Here is a 15,655-nt window from a genome sequence, read left to right as displayed (position 1 = left end):
AAACTCGCTTGAGCCCAGGAGTTGGAGGTTGCTGTGAGCAGTGAAGCCATAGCACTCTACCCAGGGGGACAGCTTGAGGCTCTGTCTCAAAAAATAAATAAGTAAATAAATAAATAAACAAAAACATGGGCCACAACAAACTAGGAAAGGGGCAGAGCCTTCCTAAAAGTGTCTGTGCAATAACTTAGTATTTGTGGCACAGTTACGTTCTCCCAAGGGCTTCCACTGCTGTACCTCAGTGTATCCCCACAGAAACCCCACTGCTGGGCAGCCGGGACCAGTGCTGAGGAGCTTGCTGGGGCAGCAGGATGACCGTTCCGTGGTGGTGGTCTGTAGTTAGGGTGCTTTCCCTCAGACACACGCAGGCCTCAGAGATGAGCAGTCAGCAGTCTCCTCATTACCTTTCTTTCTCTGTGTTCTGTCCAGGGAAAACTGGTTGGAATCTGTGGCAGTGTTGGAAGTGGAAAAACCTCTCTCATTTCAGCCATTTTAGGCCAGGTAAGAGTTTGCTAATTGTCTTCGACATTTCTCTGGATTCTGCTTAGCAAAAGTCTCAGGAAAAATCAACAAATTTCCTGAAGAACTTCATCAGGAAAGCTAGAAGCAAAATGTGCCCTTGGTCTGCCTCATGCTGCCCTGCTGACTCTTCCCCCTTCACACCTCCCACCCCTTGATAGCATTGTGTCTGGAAGGGGACTCAGTGGGCACCTGATACCCTAGCTGGAGTCATCATTTTTCACACCTTATTGTATGTTTCACGCCTATGTTTATTGAGTGCCATAGGCGTGCCAGACCATCTGCTTATGGCAGACCTAAGCGATGGACGAATCCCCAGTGCTGCCTTACGGCAGACAAAGAGTTAAACTAGAGAATCAGTAGCCAGCACTGTCAGCCTCTCTCAGGGACAGAACATCCGGACTTGGAAGCAAAGCCCCACTGGGTTATCAGCCTAACCAGTGAAAGACTTAGGCCCTTAGGGGTTCACGGTCCAGTGGGAAGCTAGGCCCTATGGACGCCAGCGTGTCACAGGGCCCAGAGGGGCCCAGCAGACAGCTGCTGGCACTTAACAGAGCAAGGGGTGCAATGGTCACCCTTGCTGAGACAAATTACCTTTACCATATTTTAGGACCAAAGAATCAGGGGAAAAAACCCAGGACACCCTCGTCCTTGTTAGCTTGACTTAAAAGGTTGAGATGAACATAAACTTGAGATTATTACCTCCTGAAGGATGAGGTCCACTGAATTGAAATGAACACCTTGGGGTAGTGGCGGGGAAGGGTGTCCTTCCAGCCTCTAGGTTATGGGATATTTTCTTGTCTTTTGTGGCTTCCGCTGTCACAGTTGGTGAGTTGTGGTTCTCCTTAAGAGTGGTTCCCAGGGCATTCAGGGGAAGGCTACATTCTGGTCACTGAGTGGCAGTCCCCACCCTATGCCCACTTCTGCTTTATGACACACTCCAGTGGTTGGGCCCAGCCATTTGGTTTTTGTAAAAAGCAAAAAACCTTTGTTTTTTGAAGAAACACCTTGCTAGGTGATTCTGATAATCAGCTGGATTTGAGGGCCAGTGAGGAGGGAGAGAGATGGGGTGGGGAGAGTAAGAAAAAGTTCCTGAATGCTACTCAGCAGTCTGGTAAAAATGTTCCTTTCCCAGGGAGTGGCTAGGCTGGGTGGCAGTTAGGTTGAAAACTGAGTGGGGCTTTGCTTCTGGATCAAATCCTGGCAGCCCTGTCTGACAGGGAGGTGGTAATTCTGGTCTTCCTTGCGTCCTTAGACTTTATTTGTTAGCAACGGTGCCATGTGGAGTGTTTGTGGCACAGCAGCTAGAGTTGGGTCCCCACAGTAGACCCTCCATGGGTTTCTGAACACTTTGAAGTGCATGTCAGAGTGCCTACCACATTGCCCTAGATGTTACCGCAGCTCAATTTGCAATCACCAAAATGTGGAAACAGCCTAAATGCCCACCAACCCAGGAATGGATTAACAAGCTGGGGTATATGTACACCATGGGTATATGTACACTAACTATTACGCCACTAAAAAAGATGGAGACTTTACATCTTTTGTATTAACCTGGATAGAGGTGGAACACGTTGTTCTTTGTAAAGAATGACAAGAATGGAGAAGCGAGAATCCAATGTCCTCAGTTCTAATATGAAGCCAGTAGACTATCTAATACACACCCTCATAAGAGAAAAACTCAAATCAATTCGAGGTGGGGGGCAGGGGAACGAGGGAGTGGGGAGAGGGGAGGTGGAAGGGGGGATAGGGGTTACAGTGTATGGCGTACCTCTTGGCAAGACACAATTATAAGAGGGAGTTTACCCAACAAATGCAATCAGTTTAACCTAATCTTTGTGCCCTCAATGAACCCCAAACAATTAAAAAAAAAAAAGTACATACCACATCACGGGCGGTGAGGTGTGCCTTTGTGTATACACTGTGTGGTGGTTTCTGAGAAGGTATCCTTATATGTATGAGGACTACACGGACCGGTTAACAAAACTGCTTCAAAGTCAGAGCATCCATAATGCAAGACAGGTGTCTACTGTCAGTCCCCAAAGACATCATGAAAGAAGTTGAAGTGGATGAATCAGTTTAATGTCAATCACTGTGACTGAGAACAGAAAGCACAGGGCTCATTTGCGCCTTCATGTTGGCTGAGAAGGTCCATTAACATTATATGGATACTGTGTGATACTAGCTGATGTCTAACCTGGAATTTTTTCCCCCTTTGGTCCTCGTTTTATAGAAGCAGCTGGTCTAGCCAGCATTTTGGATTAATTCTGTAGATGAGTTGGCCTGCCCTCGTCTTAAACAAAGAACAAGCTGCAAATCCTTGTGGCATCCTCTCCGGGGGATTCTGAAAGGACCTTCTTGCTTGTGCTTGCTTTCCCTAATTAAATAGTTGGCAATTAGGAAGAAAGAGTGTCAAATGGCAGACAGGTTGCTGAGTGATATGTTCATTCATGTCATGGGTTATGCTGGGCTCCCATCACATAAGCAAGGAGGACTTTGATTTTCTTTGCTGCTGTAGCTATCTTTGGAACAAAGGTAGAGTTTGGATTTGGGTCCAAAAAGCATCTAATGAAATGGTCAAAACTTATAGATTCCATTGTAGAATGGGGGGGGGTTGTTGGCTTAGAGCGATGATTTTAAGTTATGATGCCATTGGGTGGTATCTGTCTCCCTAGATGACACTTCTAGAAGGCAGCATTGCAATCAGTGGAACCTTCGCTTATGTGGCCCAGCAGGCCTGGATCCTGAATGCCACTCTGAGAGACAACATCCTCTTTGGGAAGGAATTTGATGAAGAAAGGCAAGGAATGCTTGGTTTCCATCTTGGCCACGTGAGATGCAAGGCAGCCCAAGTCTGGGCTTTACTCCAGCCATGTCCCTGACACTGTCTCTTTGTGTCTTCCAGATACAACTCTGTGCTGAATAGCTGCTGCCTGAGGCCTGACCTGGCCATCCTCCCCAACAGCGACCTGACTGAGGTACAGGCCTTATGTCCTGACAGGGCAGTGAGTTTAGCAGGGAAGGCTCTGGGGATGAGTGGGAGGGCTGGGCCAGAGCCACCTCCTAGAAACGCATCTTAAATGCTTCAGGGAGGAACGTAACAGGGAGTTCTGCTTTCATTGGGCCTTTATGTTAGAAAAACATTCATTTTCTAGGGCAGGGACCTTAGCACTACTGGTTTTAAGTATATACATACTTCAGCAAAATCTCATTGTTGATTCAGAGTTAATGTTTTTACTCAAGATGAAACCACAAGTCAAGCATGTTTGTGTCGAGCTTCTTCTCTGAAGTTCATTTTGGCAGCCTCCTTACCCACAGAGTCCATAGGGAGCCTCTTCCATCAGAAACAAAGACCCTCAGAACAAACCCTCCCTTTGGTTCTCTGCCTGGTAGCAGTCTCCAGAGGCAGTATTTGTACTAGTCTGTGCTAGCTCATCTCCCATGAGCTAGCCTGGAGGTTTGGGGGATGGGCACCTTTATTCAATTGATAGCAGCTAAATCTCTCAAAGCAGATTTGGTAAATGGCTTAATGAGTTGAGAGGTTCTCAAATCGTGGTCCCCAGATCATCAGCATCAGCATTACCTGGAAACTTCTTAGAAATGAAGATTCTTAGATTGCACCCCAGACCCGCTGAATCAGAAACTCTAAGGGTGGAGACTAACAGTCTATTTTCACAAACCCTGCAGGTAATTCTAAGGGAATGTCAAGTTTGAAAACCTCTGAATTCATTGAATTTTTAAAAATTCAATTAAAGGCAAGATTTTTCCAAAATACAAAGGCCATTACCACTTGAGGATTTACTCATTTGTTCATTTAGGGACATTTATCAGGTGCTTGTTCTGAGGTGCCAGAGACAGGTGCAGGAAGTACTCAGCCCTGAGGGCATAAAGGGATGTGAGGATAACCTGCACCCTCCAGGAGCATGCAGTTGAGAGGATGAGACACTCAACAGAGAGGCACAAAATGGAAAAGCCTCTTTTCTTTTGGGAGTTAGTGGAGAAGTTGGGGGAAATTTCAGAGGGGATGATGCCAGAAACTGAGGAGACACACCACAGGCAAGGGCATGACGCTGTCGTCTGTGTTCATCCAAGCGCATAGTCTGAAATGGCTCGGACCCCAGGGTGTGGCAGGGGATGGGGCTGTGGAGGTTGGAAGTTGTGGAGGGGTGCCGGGTGGTACAAGGGCTGCTTTGTATGCCAAGTTCGGGTATTTGGATTCCATCCTTGGGGGCTCCTGAAGAGTTAGGCAAGGTTGGGACCTGGTCACCTTTGTGTTTTGGAAAGATCTTTCTGCCATGTGGAGAACAGGTTGGAGGGGCAGTCCCTGGGGATGAGGGCTAGCAAGGCTGGTTGTGGAATTGATTGGTCCCCCATAATTGTAGAAGAGGAGGAGGCATTTGGGCCAACTCCCTCAGTTCCTAGAAGGATCACAGTGCCAGTTCATCTGTGAGAAATTTAAGACAAGGAGCTGGTTTGGGTGGGAGGGAGGAGGGGTGCCTGGGGTGGCTCCTGCACCCTGTTCCATAGTTGAGCTGGGGGCTTACTGTGCTGCTGGGCTTCTGCAGATTGGAGAGCGAGGAGCCAACCTGAGTGGTGGGCAGCGTCAGAGGATCAGCCTCGCCCGGGCCTTGTATAGTGACAGGAGCATCTATATCCTGGATGACCCCCTCAGTGCCTTAGATGCCCATGTGGGCAACCACATCTTCAACAGTGCTATCCGGAAGCACCTCAAGTCCAAGACGGTTCTGTTTGTTACACACCAGTTACAGGTATGGTGCTTTCTTTCCTAGGCTGCATACCTGGGCTTGAGAGATCAGAAACAGGCAGGTGGCTTTGGTCCAGGTATCTTTGTGGGGCAACTAGAGATTTCCTGGAATCGAGTTTTCATTTCCTTAGCAAACAGTTCCTGGGCCCATTGTACCTATAAAGCTCATTGTCCCAGTGCACCAGATGGCCATCTGAATCAGATCCTTGGAGCATTATCAGCGTCTGCATATAGATTAGCAAGGAAAAGAGCTAGAGGCGCGGGCCAGAAATAGAGTGTGCGTACTAGATAGTTTGGAAAGCATTGTGGTAAAAGTGGGAACTGTTTTGGGAAAACAAGCTTTTCTCCCTCTGTCATTCCATGATAAGCAGCCACTTAGGAGAACAGCTTGAGGATGTTGCCATCTGTTTTGCATATGTTGTCAAGTTTGGGGGACTGGCCCCTTACTCTGCCACAGAAAATCTGTAATTATGTGTATTTCCAAGTGCAGTGAAAGGGTGTGAGATTTAATGCAAAGCTCATAAGGCTCCATCAGCAGACTAGTGTCAAGAACTAGAACTGGGGCGGTTCTGTGGCTCAGTGGATAGGGTGCTGGCCCCATACACCGAAGGTGGCAGGTTCAAACCCAGCCCCAGCCAAACTGCAACAAAAAAAATAACCGGGCGTTGTGGCGGGCACCTGTAGTCCCAGGTACTCGGGAGGCTGAGGCAAGGGAATCGCCTAAGCCCAGGAGTTGGAGGTTGCTGTGAGCTGTGTGACGCCACGGCACCCTACCGTGGGTGATAAAGTGAGACTCTGTCTCTAAAAAAAGAACTAGAACTGCTCTCTCTGTATGACAGGGCCAGTTGACATTTTGGGCTGGATGGTTTCTTGCTGGGGAGCTGCTCTGTGCATCCCTGGCCCCTATCCACTAGATATCAGTACAGATGGTCCCAACTTAGGATTTCTCAGCTTTACTTACATGAGCTATTCATCACTTTATTATAAAATAGGCTTCATGGTAGACAGTTTTGCCCAACTGTAAGCTAATGTAAGCGTTGTGAGCATGTTTAAACTAGGCAAGGCTAAGCTATGACATTATTTTCAACTGACATTAGGTTCATGGGGACATAGCCTCGTCCTAAGTTGAGGAGCATCTGTAGTACCTCTCTTCCCAATTGTGATAGCCAAAAGGTCTCCGGACACTGCCAAAAGTCTCTAGGAGGCTAAATCACCTCCTGCTGAGAACCACTGGATTAAGATATGAGTATTTCCAAGTATCTACACAAATATCAGCAATATCGTGTTGCCTCTGCCTTTGTCCCCAGTATCTAGTTGATTGCGATGAAGTGATCTTCATGAAAGAGGGCTGTATAACAGAAAGAGGTACCCATGAGGAACTAATGAATTTAAATGGTGATTATGCTACCATTTTTAACAACCTGTTGCTGGGAGACACCCCACCGGTTGAGGTAAGATGTGCTGCTGTCTATGCGTGCCTCTTTCCTATGCAAGGGGGACGGGGCAGTCATGTGTGAAGGAGGGGGTCTCAGCTGAATTCTCTGTCTGTCTTATTGGCAGAGGCCCTGTTTGCTGGTGACCAGGCTGCTGTGCTTTGGTTCACATGCTGACTCTGCTCCAGGAGAGCTACCACTAAGTGACAGGGAAAGGACTTGGCCTAAGTGAGGGAGGGCGGAGATGTTTGCTGCTGTTCTGTCGTAGCTTCCTTGCCCAAACTCTCGCAAAAAGAGCATTATGAAGCTCTTTGAATAAGGTGCCAGGGAAGGGAGATTAGACATTGCATACGTTTGAGGACGCTCGGTCTCTGGTTGCTGACTTGGCACTTGCCATTAACTAACACCTCCTGTGCTCCAGTTATTGGATTTAGGCACTTCATAGATAGCATCTGTTTAGTCATTTTAACGGAGCTATGTGATAAAATATGATTATCCCCAATTTTGCAGATGAAGAAACTAAAGCTCAGAAAAGTTAAGCAACTTGCTCGTAAGGGTGGTTCAACTCCCAAGTGCCCTTTATGTCTGCTGCCCTGTGTCCTGTAGTGACACCCAGTGCTGGCGGCTTGCCAGGTCTTCACTCTGGGCTGCGCCAGGCACAGTGTGAGGGCATGCGAGCTGGCCAAGGCTAGCCGAGAGGTGTGGTTCCTGTTTCCCACCTGCTCTCCCACCTGCGGTCCCGGGTGCTCTCAGGCTGGGTTGAAGGGATGAAAGGAGGAAGTTGGGACCTCTTCTAGGGAGTCTTATTTCAGTCTTTAGGTTTCTTCCTCTTTAATTTCAGGAAGTACAAATAACTGTTCACGACCGATATATTTTAGGCCTTTTGATATAGCTCATACATTCCAAGTGTGGTCAGTGATTTCCAGGAGACACCTGATCCAGATTTAGATTTTGTGATCTCTTCCTGTGACTCTTAGAATACTTGGGACTTTACAGATTATTTTCTCATCACTGGAGATAGAGGGAAGACGAGGGGGAGAGAAGCTAAAATATGAAAAACACTGGCAGTCAGTGTGGTGCAGTGACCGTACATCAGTAAGTTGCGGAACTTCTCTGAGCTTCAGTTTCTTCATCTTAAAAATGGGAATGGTATCTGCCTCCAGGAGTCGTTTCATTGATCAAATCAAATATACGTCCTGTTCTTAAACCCTGGGAAGAAATGCTCAATAAATGATAATTTTCTCTTTTGAGAGTGCATTTATTCATGCACTACAGTAAATATAAAATTTAAAGCCCTTTCTTATATTCCAGATGTGGCTGTAAATTTTATATTCTTTTCTTTTCTTTCTTTTTTTTTTGATGAGGTATTCTGTCACCCAGGCTAGAAATGCAGTCACATCATCAGAGGTCACTATAATCTCCAACTCTTAGGCTCAAGCAATCCTGCCTCAGTCTCCCCAGCAGCAGGGATAGCAGGTGCACGTCATCACACTTAGCTGATTTTTCTGTATTTTTTTGTAGAGACAGGGTCTCATTATGCTGCTCAGGCAGGTCTCAAATTCCTGGCCTCAAACGATCCTCCTACCTTGGTCTTTGGTCTTCCAAAGAGCTAGGATTATAAGCCTAAACCACTATGCTTGGCCTAAATTTTACGTTTTCTAATTTTTGTCACCATCAATTAAAAAAGTCTTACTTGGGCATAAGTTTGCTGACATAGAATTAAACATAGTGAACTGTATTAAGAGAATTTCCTGTGTGAAGATAGAAGAGGAACGTGGAAAAGAGGGCATGAAGTCCTTTCTGTTGTCTCAGGTTCAATCTGATGAGTGTTTATTGAGTCTCTGTGTACCGTGTATGGATAGGTATTGGTGGGAGGGCCTGTATAGGTTATAACCATGTGGAAACATCAGTCTCTGTCCTTGAGAGGCTCGCAGTGTTTTAGGGAAGTGCTTTTATGCTCTACGGGTAACACCAGGTCACACATACAGCAATGTGCTACAGTAGAGATACTAACAAAGTGCCAGGGAAGCCTACATTGCTTCACGAAGAATAGAATATTTAAATCCATCTGAACTCAAATCAGATGGACAACTGTGGCAGATAGGGACGGGGCTGGGGCCATTTGATGTGGCAAACCAGCATGGACAAAGGTATAGAAATGGGACACTGCACTATAGCATAAGGAATGAGGCTAGAGGGTAGGGCCGTGGGAAACAGTGAAATGGAAGAGGCACTTGCCGAATTAGGCTAGGGATAGCCTGCAAAGCTGGGCTAAGTAGCTTGGGTTTATCTAGTGGTAGCAATGGGAATGATCAGATCTACAGATTTGGTTTAGTGATGTGGGGGCTCAGAGATAGGAGGAATGGAAAGGACTCCAGCCCTGATACTTTGGGAACTTGGAGTTCCCATAACAAAATACAGGCTGGGAGTTTAGTGACTTTATGTGAGTTAATGTCAGTTGGCTTACAGGGTAGGAACCTAGAGCTCAAAAATTCGAGGAGTTCGGCTAGGCACCTATAGCTCAACCGGCTAAGGCGCCAGCCACATACACCTAAGGTGGCGGGTTCAAATCCCCAGCCCGGACCCGCCAAAACAACAATGACGGTTGCATCAAAAAATAGCCGGGCGTTGTGGCGGGCGCCTGTGGTCCCAGCTACTTGGGAGGTGGAGGCAGGAGACTCGCTTGAGCCCAGGAGTTGGAGGTTGCTGTGAGCTGTAATGCCACGGCACTCTACCCAGGGGGACAGCTTGAGGCTCTGTCTCAAAAAAAAAAAAAATTCGAGGAGTTAAGGAAGTACACTAAGTGAGTGTAGGTGGCTCTTTGAAGAAGTTGGCTGTATCTCTTTTCAGTAAAAAGCACCTTGATAGATTATACTCTAATAGGTATCATGTGGACACTCACCTGGGTAGTCATCTGGGTGGCCATAGCATCACTGGAGACATTTCTTATTTTAATATTACTAGGTTAATTCAAAAAAGGAAACCAGCGGTTCACAGAAGTCACAAGACAAGGGCCCTAAAACAGGATCAGTAAAGAAAGAGAAGGCAGCAAAGCCAGAGGAAGGTAATGACTTTTTTGGAGATTTTTAGATTTGTTAAAGTTTATTAGAAATTAAGTCATGTGGTATTCATGTTTGCTCGCATTGTGCATTATGAAGTGCCTGGTTTCATATTTCCAGGATAAATACAAATTTTATGTATAATATTGGGAGACCATGAGGCACCTTCTGTTTGCTGCTTAAACTGTAAGAATGACCTTGGATACTTCTCAGCCTATTGGGGTGTGGTCAGGTCTCTCCCTGTTCAGCTGAGTCACTCTGAGTAAGGAAAAAGTGAATGGAGGCCAGAGGTATACCCTTCCTTCCTGTAGCTGTTCCTTTGAAGTTGGTCTCAAACAAAGCAGAGTTGTTCTGTTTATAAGAATGCCTATGTCCTCAGCAGCTCCTGTTAGAACAGTGAAGCGTCGCCTTGCCCTGAGAGCACTGCCCCAGGTAAAGAGTTACAGTGAGGACTTTCTCCTACTTGGCTTTTCCTATCCAGATACTTAAACCTGTTAACAGCTGAAATAAATCTCGAAAGTTAAGAGCAGCTATTTGTAATAGCATGGACATTTTCATCTTCGTGAATTTTAAGCTACATGTGTGCATCTTGTTTGAAAGTGTATTTTAAATCCTGACTTTTTGGATCTAGGGACTTTCTTGGGTTTTATCACTGATTTGGGGATGGGCCTATTTTCACTTCCTTGTCTTTAAAATTGCAACAGATATTTGATAGTAGCAGCTGACCATTCTGATTAACCACTCTCTGCCTCTTTTCTTATCTTTAAAAAAATAAGGGTGAGGTTTTAAATTCTGTTGTGATTTGTGGCACACCCTAAAAAAAACAAAAACAGCATGGAAGGCTGAGAAGTTTGTTAAGTTCTTATCACAGGTGGTATAAATCAGAATATCATTAGGGAACATTTGTTCTCATCTACATAGCCACCTACCTGGCTACTCACAACCCTTAAAGAGTGCTCCAGGCTTATGAGTGGTTTATTTTAAGGTTATTGAACATTTTGTGTGATAAGGAGAGACAGGCTCTCTGTATGGCTGTGTCTGCATTCTCATGTCAGCATCAGTCATCTTGCCACACCAGGAAACCCTACACCTCTTTGAACCTTTCTCTCCTCCAACAGTCAGTCAGTCACCACGTCATACTGCCTTTACCTCCTGAAACTCCATCCCACTGCCACAACTCTAGTTCAGACCCTAGTCATGTCTCAGTCCCCAACCCTTTTGGCACCAGGGACCAGTTTTGTGGTTTTGAGATGATTCAAGCACATTCCATCTCTCCCTCCGATTAGAAGCTCTTAGGTTCTCATAAGAAGAGCACAACCTACACCCCTGTGTGCAGTTTACAGTAGGGTTTGTGCTTCTGTGAGCATCTAATGCTGCTGCTGCTGGACAGGAGGTGGAGCTCAGACAGTGATGCGAGGGATGGGCAGCAGCTGTAAGTCAGAGGCCGCTTCGCTCACTGGCCTGCGCTCAGTTCCTGCTCTGCGGCCTCATTCCTAACAGTCCGTGGACCAGTACCTGTCTACCGCCTGTGGGTTAAGGACTGCAGACCTGGAGTACACAGCTGGCTCCTTTAAATCTGTCTTCCACAGTTACAGGAAAGAACTAGTTAAAAACAGGAGACCAGCCACCTTACGTTCCTATGTGAGGTCTTTCCCTAGCCTCTCATCTTCAAGGCAGTGTTTTCTAAATATTTTTCCTAACATGGCACACACAGAGAAAGCTAATACCAGTGTGGAACACCGGGAGCCGTGGGCAAGGCTGCTCCTGGCCAGAGACACCACCCAGCCCAGCACAAGTCCAGTCTCCACACCTGCCACCTTTTCTCTTGAGAAATTATCTGTCTAAATGCCTTTATCCTCTGACCACATCACTCTCGTCATCTTTCATGCCACTCCTGAGGTGTACATCTGTTTCCTCTGTGCTGACTTGCTGTGCTTATCTGTACATACCCTTCTGCTATTTACCACCTCCGTGCCAGTGCTCATGTAATTTTCTCTGCCTGCTGTCTCCCCCACCTGCTTGACTCCGGCTTACCTTTCCAGAAGTGATAGCTGCCTGCTGACTTCCCCACACCTCTGCCAAGTAGGCAGAGGGAGTACCCTGGGTGTTCCCGGGCTGCCCTGGGTATTTCCATTCTTTCGCACATTTTACTGTAATGGTGTGTTTATCTGCCTGTCCTGCCAGACTGTGGTGGGCTTCTCAGCCAAGAATTCTCTTAATTCTCTTTCCTGCTCCTGGGCCTGGTTCATGGTAGGTGTTCAGTAAATGTTAAGTAGAGGAAGGAATGCTTCTGATAAACAGGAGATAATTCTAATCCAGCGCCCTAGGAAACCATAGACTCTTTGATTCTGCTGTTTTCTTGTGACTTAATTTTGTGGCAGTAGCTCTTCCCTTCTGAGTGTGTTTCTTTTTCCTTATGTAGGGCAGCTTGTGCAAGTGGAGGAGAAGGGGCAGGGTTCAGTGCCCTGGTCAGTATACGGTGTCTATATCCAGGCTGCTGGGGGTCCGTTGGCGTTCCTGGTCATCATGGCCCTCTTTGTGCTGAACGTAGGCAGCACTGCCTTCAGCACCTGGTGGCTGAGTTACTGGATCAAGCAAGGAAGTGGGGTAAGGTTATCACGCGGCATGTCTAAGAATGTGTCTGTCTCCCCGTAACGCCTGGGTATTCTTAGGGAAACTTCTGGCGTTCCTATAAAAGAAGCAGTTAAGGATTTTCCAGGATGAAAAAATGAGTCCCTAATGTAGCCTCACAAAACGTAAAAAAACTCTGACCAACCCACAGGGCTATTGACTTGTCAGTAGGACACTACGGACTGGCTGCTCTCATCTTTTAGAAAAGAGAGAAGGAGATGGGTATGGCCTGGCTTGTGTGTGCTACAGCCAGGTTCATTATCCTGTACCTTGCTCTTGAGTTGAGAGTGGCCCTGAGCAGGGGCTCTTGGCAGTCTGTGGGAGTCTTGTCTCACAGAGCTTTGCCTCCAAACAGAACACCACAGTGACTCAAGGGAACCAGACCTCCGTGAGCACCAGCATGAAGGACCATCCTCTCATGCACTACTATGCGAGCATCTACGCCCTCTCCATGGCAGTCATGCTGATCCTGAAAGCCGTTAGAGGAGTTGTCTTTGTCAAGGTATGCAGTGTCCCTGGTTATCGTGGGGTCAGCCTTTAGCATTGTATCTCAGGTTTATTCTGAGTTGGGTACTCCCTTAAAGCGGGATGACCTCAGCTGAAATGACTTGTATCCCATGAGCCTCTGCTTTTCCTTATCTGTCACCCCACTCCTCCTGACCCCCTGCACTTCCCCAGCTTTGGGAGTATGTGTCCTGTGGAGTGGTTACCTGGATGACAGGAATTGGGCATCCCCAAGGCCTGATCACTTTGTGCTCTCCTTCTCAGGGCACACTACGAGCCTCCTCCCGGTTGCATGACGAGCTCTTCCGAAGGATCCTTCGAAGCCCTATGAAGTTTTTTGACACCACCCCGACAGGGAGGATTCTCAACAGGTTTTCCAAAGACATGGATGAAGGTATCTCTGATATTGTCTTTTACGCTCTGGAGGACAAACTGGAGCTCACTGTACTTTCAGCCTTCCAGGGTGATTCCCCAAATGTACAGATCTAGCTGGGGTTTTCCCCAGGAACATTTCATCTAAGTTTTCATTCTGTCGTATTTGACAAGTTCAGTGGATTGAGTTAGCAGGAAGGCTTTGGACAGGGACACCTGAGATTCCAAAGTACATGTTTACTTTGAAGCAATGCATTGGTTCCTGGACAGCTTTAACTTCTGACAGGTTTTCTGGATGTTGCATGAGCTGTGCCTGCAGTAGAACTTGAATACGGTTCTCTCCATAGCCCAGCATAACAGGGATGCCGCCTGACATTGAGAGTGTACCGTGTAACGGATAGTGTGCACAGTGTTACGTGCATTAGCCTGATCCTCACAGCAGCCCTGTGAGGTGCGTGCTGGTTCTTTATCAAATGAATGTGTGAGAAAGCTGGTACTCAGGAGAGTTTAGTAACTTGCCCAAGATCTACAGTTATTTAGCAACACAGCTTGTTTTTAACTGTTGCACTGTGGCTGCCCCCATAGAAGGAGTTTGTTTCAGGCATTGACAGTCATGGCCAGAGGTTATAAGGAATCAGAACCATCCCTGATACTAGAACTAAAGGATAACACGGTCCCATTTCTGTTAAACACGTGCACATACACACACGTGAATGGAAAAAAGAAAGGATAAGTCTGTGGCATCAACATGTCTGGAATTTGTATGAAAATAATTTAGGCATATGAGAAGCGCCTGTGGCTCAAAGGAGTAGGGTGCCGGCCCCATATGCTGGAGGTGGCGGGTTCAAACCCAGTCCCGGCCAAAAACTGCAAAAAAAAAAAGAAAATAATTTAGGCATAATAAAAAGAAAGTGGGTTGGGGAGACAGCCAAAAGGAGATGAAGAAAGTTGATAACCATTAAAGGGTCTATACTCTTTCTTTGACCTTTGTGTATGTTTAAAAATTTCCATGATAGGCTCGGCACCCATAGCTCAAGTGAGTAGGGTGCTGGCCACATGGCTGGTGGGTTTGAGCCAACCTGGACCTGCTAAACAACAAAGACAACAACAACCAAAAAATAGCTGGGTGTTGTGGTGGGCACCTGTAGTCCCAGCTACTTGGGAGGCTGAGGCAAGAAAATCACTTAAGCCCAAGAGTTTGAGGTTGCTGTGAGCTGTGACACCACAGCACTCTACCAAGGGCAACATAGTGAGACTCTGTCTCAAAAAGAAAAACTTTTTTTCTATGATAAAAAATTTCTTAAACCTTAGCAGTTCGTTGGTATTGGTAAGAATACAGATAATTTTTGCTTTCTTTTTTGTGTATTTGTTTTCTAAATATCTTACAATAAACATGTATTACTCTATAAAGGGGGAAAATGTTCAAAGGGGTTGAGCAAGAAGAAGATGGAGAAAGAAGATCACTTAAATTCTTGGGACGGTGCTGGCTTTGGCAACACAAATACTAAAACTGAAATGATACAGAGAAGATTAGCGTGGCCAAAATTTAATTAAAAAAAGAAAAAGGGAAAAAATTCTTGGGACAAAAAAGAAACTAGACCAACCAGGGTTCTAGGTTTTTCTTTGATCATACTGTTTAAAGATAACATCATAAACTTCGAGTAGGGATTTCCTGGGTCCTCTTCCTTTTCTCAGGTCTATTTTCCTTGGTTTTTGATCCCAGCAGCCTGACACTTGTTCCTTTGTGGTTTCCCCAGTTGACGTGCGCCTGCCATTCCAGGCTGAGATGTTCATCCAGAATGTCATCCTGGTGTTCTTCTGTGTTGGAATGATCGCCGGGGTTTTCCCCTGGTTCCTTGTAGCAGTGGGGCCCCTTGTCATCCTCTTTTCAGTTCTGCACATTGTGTCCAGGTAAACAGAAAGTGTTTCCATCTACAGGGCAGACAAGCCTGAGTTGCTGGTGTACCATTACGACACAGAACTTGTTCTCTCTCCAGAGTCCTGATTCGAGAACTGAAGCGTCTGGACAATATCACACAGTCACCTTTCCTCTCCCACATCACATCCAGCATACAGGGCCTTGCCACCATCCACGCCTACAATAAAGGGCAGGAGTTTCTGCACAGGTTAGTGCAGGTGGGGGGCCAGACACCTCAAAGGGACGCCAGCATCCTAGCATCTGATTAAGTCTAAGAGGCCCTTCTAAGGCCAGAGTTGGGAGTATGAAGGTCATTAATACGGATGTTGGTGATTTAATGGAGTGGTTTCTGATAAAAAGTCAGTTGCTGGGTAGGACTCCCTTCTGAGCAGATGAGGAGACAGAAATACAGATTAGGGCCAAGCACCATGTCGTGTGCCGGTAGTCCCAGCTACTC

The 15,655-nt window shown here is 46.5% G+C and overlaps 1 protein-coding gene across 5 annotated transcripts in view; it reads left to right on the top strand.

Moving 5' to 3' along the window:
• Positions 1–15,655, top strand: part of ABCC5 (ATP binding cassette subfamily C member 5) — a 92,596-nt gene that overhangs the window by 48,586 nt on the left and 28,355 nt on the right. For all 5 annotated transcript variants that reach the window (XM_003802841.2, XM_023508650.1, XM_023508647.1 and 2 more), the window contains exons 12-22: positions 427–498; positions 3,192–3,316; positions 3,422–3,494; positions 5,082–5,285; positions 6,589–6,732; positions 9,679–9,778; positions 12,196–12,380; positions 12,760–12,906; positions 13,173–13,302; positions 15,038–15,191; positions 15,278–15,406. In XM_003802841.2, coding sequence (XP_003802889.1) covers positions 427–498; positions 3,192–3,316; positions 3,422–3,494; positions 5,082–5,285; positions 6,589–6,732; positions 9,679–9,778; positions 12,196–12,380; positions 12,760–12,906; positions 13,173–13,302; positions 15,038–15,191; positions 15,278–15,406 — 1,463 coding nt within the window. The remainder of the gene's footprint in view (positions 1–426; positions 499–3,191; positions 3,317–3,421; positions 3,495–5,081; positions 5,286–6,588; positions 6,733–9,678; positions 9,779–12,195; positions 12,381–12,759; positions 12,907–13,172; positions 13,303–15,037; positions 15,192–15,277; positions 15,407–15,655) is intronic.

This window comes from Otolemur garnettii, unplaced genomic scaffold (genome assembly GCF_000181295.1).
Source record: "Otolemur garnettii isolate 467f Iridium unplaced genomic scaffold, OtoGar3 scaffold00263, whole genome shotgun sequence".
NCBI classification, from domain to species: Eukaryota; Metazoa; Chordata; class Mammalia; order Primates; family Galagidae; genus Otolemur; species Otolemur garnettii.
This window is presented reverse-complemented; position numbering and strand designations above follow the sequence as displayed.